General features: G+C 39.1%; 1 protein-coding gene across 5 annotated transcripts in view; it reads left to right on the top strand.

Moving 5' to 3' along the window:
- MYO6 (myosin VI) overlaps positions 1-6,437 on the top strand; it is a 112,970-nt gene that overhangs the window by 38,266 nt on the left and 68,267 nt on the right. For all 5 annotated transcript variants that reach the window (XM_081904850.1, XM_081904849.1, XM_081904852.1 and 2 more), the window contains exons 3-5: positions 3,041-3,110; positions 4,865-4,938; positions 5,790-5,919. In XM_081904850.1, coding sequence (XP_081760976.1) covers positions 3,041-3,110; positions 4,865-4,938; positions 5,790-5,919 — 274 coding nt within the window. The remainder of the gene's footprint in view (positions 1-3,040; positions 3,111-4,864; positions 4,939-5,789; positions 5,920-6,437) is intronic.

The raw sequence follows: 6,437 nt of genomic DNA, 5'->3' as shown, positions 1-6,437 counted from the left end.
AAGAGCCCTAATACCTCAACTTCCTCCAAATGCCCAAGTAAATAAATGCAACTTTAAAAGTTTCTTAAAAGACAACATTGAGAGATCCAGTTGTATGTTCAATGGGAAGGAGTTCCATAAGTGAGGTATCACTATGGAGTGGTGGTGATGGCAGCAGAGCCTCTTGGGTGGGACACACTGGCAAAGGCACTCTAGCAAAGAATTTGTGTCCTGCACCATACTTAGGCTTAATTGAAATCAGTGGATCAAGTTAGCTATGCTTTAAGTCTGATTAAGTCTACATTAGGACCAAAGTTTACTAACTAAGTTAGAATCTGACTCAATGCCTGGTGCAGCTTACTTCATATTGTGACACCACAATATGGATTTTCCCTCACCTTCCATTGTTTGTTGGTGGTGCAAAACGTGGGAAGTTGTGACATTGTAACACAAGGCAAATTGTACTAGATGTTACTTGGGGAAGCTAGATAGTTAGCTGCCATTTTCAGCTGCAGTCATACAACTAGAAGTATCTTGGGCCTTCCAAAAATTGCCAAACTACAACTCCCATCAGCTCTGTCCATTGACCACACTTGCTGGGGCAGGTGGTAGTTGTAATTGGGCAACATCTGGAGGGCCAGAGGTTAAAATAATGTCTAGAGTTCCCTGAAGTTAGTAATGCTATTAATAAATATGGTTATTATTTTGAAAAGGTTGCTATTTTGTAGCAGTTTTTTTTAAAAAAGCAACTGTTCCTGTTGCGTGACTCGCAAAGAATCCATGAGGCACAGGTAAACAATGTACAGAAAATCAATAGGTTGTAGGTTTATTTATTTTTACCCTTTGTATATCTAAATTTGGAATGTAAGACTGCAAAACAACTAATAACGCATTGATGGTTGGTGGAAATCCTAGTTGTAGGTCAAGAGGTGAAGCCACAGGCTTCCTTCTGCCAGGGAAGCTAGGTATGTCTCCTAAGGAAGAAGTCCGGTGAGAAGGAAGTTGGTGGGTTTTCCTCAGGCATAATCAGTGCTTTTTTTCTAAATAAATGTTTAGGGTTACTCTCATTTTGACTCAAGAAAATGTTGAGGGTGTTGTAAATATGTCCAATTTCTCAGTAAATGCAGGCTTCCAGAAGGTGTTGCCATGAGACATGGGCTTGTCCACATTTGAGCCTTATTTAGCTGTTAATACACTTTTTCCTCACTGGACCTAGACCAGAGCAGTCCACACTAAGAACCATTTTGTGTCTGTGAGTTCATGTAGGACCGTGAGTTCACTAGGTCTCCTGAGGCAAGCCATTCTCTTGGTGTTAGTCCTGTTTCTGCAGGTAAATAATACTAATCTACCTTATGGGGTTATTGTAAGGATTTCTGCAATATAATGTAAGTGAAGCAGCTTGAAAATATGGAAATGCTATATAAATGTCACGTGGTATTTTGATATTATATTAAATTAAACTTCATTTTTCTCCATGAAAATTAATGTGATTTAACATGTTGGCTGAATCCCAACCAGCATTGCAGATAAGTGGTATGTTTTTGGAAATCAAGAGATCTCTGATAATGGGATAGAATCGGACTTTCATTCGTAGCTTAAATCCCATTTATTTTAATGGGACTTGGTCATAGCTAAATTTTACTGAATTGTGCTGAAAATCAACTTGTGAAGCCTTGTGAAACATTTTTATTTGGATATCACTTTTTAAGTGGATGACAGTGATACCCTTTATTTATAGTTTATTTTAATTCTAATGTCTTTTTAAGAATCATTTTTCAAAGAATCTCAGATGTGAGGTGTCTGAAAACCATTTTCAGTAAAGCTGAGACGGGCAGCTGATACACAGAAGTAAAAACACATGCTCAAGCACTGCAAATATACATGTATAATCTAGGAAATGTGCTTAAAAAGTATGCTAAGCGATCTAGTATATTATGACTGTCTATATGTCTTACTTAGCATGAGCTCTTTATCCCCCTCTGCCGTCTGCTTTCTTCTTGACAAAACTGATCCTCTTTTGATCTCAGCGGAACCATATGTTTATTTTAATGTTTGCACTGACCTGTAATTGCTTGTTTAAAATAAATTGGTTGCATTTCAACCAGTTGCAAGTTTGCATAGAATGTTACCCACATAAACTTCCCACCTCTCTTCTCTTTGATGGAACGTCTACAATTTGCACAAAGGGAAGAGGACACTAGTCCTTTCTTGTAGCAGCTTCTAGCACCCATGGGGTGCCATGCCGAGGTCCTTGTGGGAGGGCTTCCAGAGGTGTTGTGGGCTTGCTCTAGAGAAGGGCAGTTTCAAAAACCTTGTGGATGAGTAGAAGGGTTTGGGGCCTACCAAGTGTTATTATTAGCAGTTCTGTTGTTGTAGCAGTTCTGTGTGTAACCCGCAGTCGACAAAATATTTGATATGGTGGTGCATGGTTGCAGTTTGTTTTAACTGGAATGTTTCTGAAGGCTGAATTACATTAAAGTCTTTATTAACCCAACCTGCAACATCACAAGTTGGATAGTCAAGTGTAGATGTAGGCAAAATATAACAGTTTTGCTGCTCAATTAAATGAAACATCCAGGATGTTTGAAATCAAAGAAAGATACCTTGGCTTGCCTAACTTGAGGAGGACAAGGGAAGGTAATATGGACCAATGGTCAGTCATCTCCAACATCCTTGCAGATGCACACTGGCTCAACTGAGGTTTCCAAAGACTCTTCAGATGAAGCCCCAGTAGAGAGCTTTGCAATAATTCAATCTAGATGGGACTAAGCCATGTGCTGCCGTATGTTTGCCATACTTCTTAGGTAGGAACTCATGACCATTCACACAAATGCAGTAGCCTCAATCTGTAGTGTTTATTTTTTTGTATTTCTGATATTTGAATGGTATTAGCATTTTGGGGAAATCTGTGTGTCAGAAAAAACTGACTGGGTATGTCTGAACCTCCCCTCTCCCCCCGTGCAGCTCAGTTTTTAAATAAAGTGCTTTCATGTAAATTGTTTCTTCATATATCTTCCCAATTGATAGCTGAAGCCAACATTACCTTCTTTTTCAATTACAGACCTTTCATGCTGCTATCAACCAAGTCTTTCCTGCAGAAGAAGACAGTAAGAAGGATGTGGAAGATAATTGTAAGTGAAAGTTGTAAAACCTGGCTTGGCTAGCCAGCTGTACTTATTTCCCCATTCAGATCTTTAATTTTTGCAGTTAACCCATATGTTATATTTATCCGAAGACAAGATGCATATTGTCTTGTGATCCAGACTCTGCTTGAAAGAGTGATTTGGGTCTTGAGCCCCAAACCTAGTTTGAATCACTCTGGCTCAGAACCAGGCTTTGCCATTGGTGGGGGAGCATCCTTGAAGTGGAATTCTACCAAAGGCACACTCCCACCAGCAGAAGGGAGGAAGGCTACTTTTGATAGCTTCCTCTTCTTCTTGCAGCCCCTCCAAAACAGCATGGAAGGTGATCCTTAGGGCTGCAAGGAGGTGCGGGGGACAGAGAGGGAATTGGCAAAAGACCACTCTCTTCCACCTCTTGCCAGCAGGATCTCTCTACTGGATCAACACGGCAGGCGGAAGCAGCCTTTGTATTTGAGGAGGTTGGAATTTGGATTCAACCTTCTGCACATAAAAAGTTTGGGGCGTGGGGATACTGCATGCGCAAATCCATGAACTCTGTTCACCCTGGTTTGCTTTTCAGAGAGGGGACACATTTTTGTGATGTATAGCTCACTGAGTCAGAAATATAACAAATAGAATAAAGCAACACAGACCTTGATCTGAACTGCAGCTGTGTTGCCCTTGACTGGCTTGTTTAGATGTTAGATAGCATGGGGAAAGAATGAAAGCTATCCCAATATATCCCTGGAGAACAAATGGGCAGCTAACATTTTATTTTGAACTGCTCCTTTCCGCCTATGATTGAAGAAAGTCTGCTGAAAGACTTATTACTAGCTTTTTGTGCAAGAGCACAAAATGTGGGTTTAGGGTAGTTTTCTAGCAGAGTGCTGTTGCTGCTTCCTGGCTCTCACTGTACACATCATGGCCTGTACTACAGCCATTCAAAAAGTAAGGTTCATTCCTGTAGGTATGTTTCCATTTTTTAAAAAATAATATTTTAAAAATTAGTTTTACATAAAGTTTTACACACAAAAAAGAAACAGAAAAAGAAAGTTCTCTCGAACCTTCAGACCTCCCTCCATGGGTTTTATTTCTGACCCCCCCCCGCATCTTTTACTGTAATCTATCTATTATATATCCATCATATAAAAAGTTCATGTTACTTTACAAGTGTCATTGTATTCCTACCAATGATTTCAACTGTTTACAGTGGTCTCTCAAATATATTGAAAATATAATCCCGTCTTTCACAAATTGGTTTTCCTGATTTCTAATCTTTCCCATCAGTCTTGCCATTTCAGCTGATATGCTGTATTGTAGGTGTGTTTCCAAGAGAGGAACATAAATCCCCCCCCAGGGCTCACTATGTATGTTTAGGTACTATTTAAAACATATTATGCCTGAGTGTATTATAATAATAATAACTGTATTTATTTTTTATTAAATAAACAAGTTTATTTCTATATTTATATTTTATTTTAAAAGTTTATTTGTATATATTTTTTATTAAATAAAAAAATATACAGCGTAACAACAAACAAAACAATTACCCCCCCCCCAAAGTTTTAAAGGCCATAGATTGTTTAATTAGCCAAAGCTCTGGGAGAAGAGGGTTGTTTTTGCCTGCTGCCTAAAGCCACCAGGCGAGCTTCTCTGGGGAGAGCATTTGTTTTCTGTGTACTACTTGGAGATGAAGAAAGGTAATAAAAACTGGAACAAGTGTGTGTGCTGTGTTATAAAACATCACTGTGCTTTCCTTGTAGGTTCGCTAATGTATTTAAATGAAGCTACACTCCTACACAATGTAAAAGTTCGATACAGTAAGGACAGAATTTATGTAAGTACTGTACTGACTTGTAAAATGTGGAGGTAGAGGTGTTTGTCACAAACAACGGCTCAAGCCACGCTCCAGAATCCAGGGGAACCTGTGTGTGAAGAGGCAAACCTGCAAAGGTTTCTCTACCTCAGATGGCCCATGCTTATAAAGTTTGGCCCCACAGCCCCTTTCTACATGTTTTCCCTCTTCCCCTGAGTTACAAGAATATGGCATGTTAATAGCGAAGATGCATTTCCCCCCTTCCTTTAAAAAACAAAACAAAAGAAGCACATGCCACCTCTGACCCTTCCTAGCTCAGTTGGCCACCTTAATCTTTTATGTAGCTATCAGATTGCCTGATTGCATGTAATGAATTCTGACTAAATGACACATAGTCCCCACCATCTGCTCTGGCAAATGACAGCTGTGAAATAGAAGGAAGAAACTTTTGCAAGGGTGCCAGAAACAGATACGCAATTATATCAAATACATTTCCCCTCCTTTCTGCACTCCTGCACCCTAAATCCTAAGTTACATATTTTGTCTGCATTGGGCTGTTATTACGATTATTGCTATTAATTTCATTGCTTGCTGTATAATTGCACAATTTTGGAAAAGGTTCTTAATTGCAGATTATACGTTTAACAAATGCAGCTTTAAAAAACACATGCAGTTGTTATATATACTTTGAATTCAAAATGGTTCTGAATTCAAGTGGCTCTTGAAGCAATGAGATTGACCTGGCAGATACACGAGTCCAATCTCAAAGTCACGTTCTCATTTTGAATTTTGTAGTAGATCTCTAGAGTCTTTAGAAATTCCAAATCAATGAAACACCGTTATGGATTGTCTTTTATGTTTTCTTTTGGCAGACATACGTAGCCAACATCCTGATAGCAGTGAACCCGTACTTTGATATACCTAAACTTTACTCATCAGATGCGATTAAAAAGTATCAGGGTAGATCACTGGGGACACTGCCCCCGCATGTCTACGCAATTGGTAAGTAGTATACCATTTTGCCTTTGCTTCCAACCCTGATGCATTTTTTTCCGTTGTTTATTTGGCTCATGATATTCGGGTGTTTTCTCACTTGTTTTAAACAGAGAAAAAACTGTAATTGTCTCCTGTCACTAAGATGGTGCCTGGTATTAGTAATGGATTTTAGGAAGTCTAATTAAACTGAATCTGAATTGAGACAATATGGGAGAACTGGTAGGAAGTCCATCTGAACATGGTCAAGGTAGTTTGCTTGTTCTTGTTGGGATTATGATATCCTTCAAGGATTAGGTCCACTCATGGATGCCTGCATAGCACCTGGAGCCAGAAGTGCCTTTCATTCACCTTGTTTGGTGTGCCTGCTTTGTATGGTCTGATAGAAAAATGATCTAGCTGCCGCTTGCTTGCTTATTTATTTATAGAAGCATTTTTATATCCCTGATTCGTGCAACGTAACACGGTAGTGTATGCAGTAAAATATAAAACACCATAAAACAGTACAAAATGGTTTAAATGGATGA

This window comes from Podarcis melisellensis, assembly GCF_964234715.1.
Source record: "Podarcis melisellensis genome assembly, chromosome: 3".
NCBI classification, from domain to species: Eukaryota; Metazoa; Chordata; class Lepidosauria; order Squamata; family Lacertidae; genus Podarcis; species Podarcis melisellensis.
Note: the sequence above shows the minus strand (reverse complement) of the source record. Positions and strands in the feature narration are given on the sequence as shown.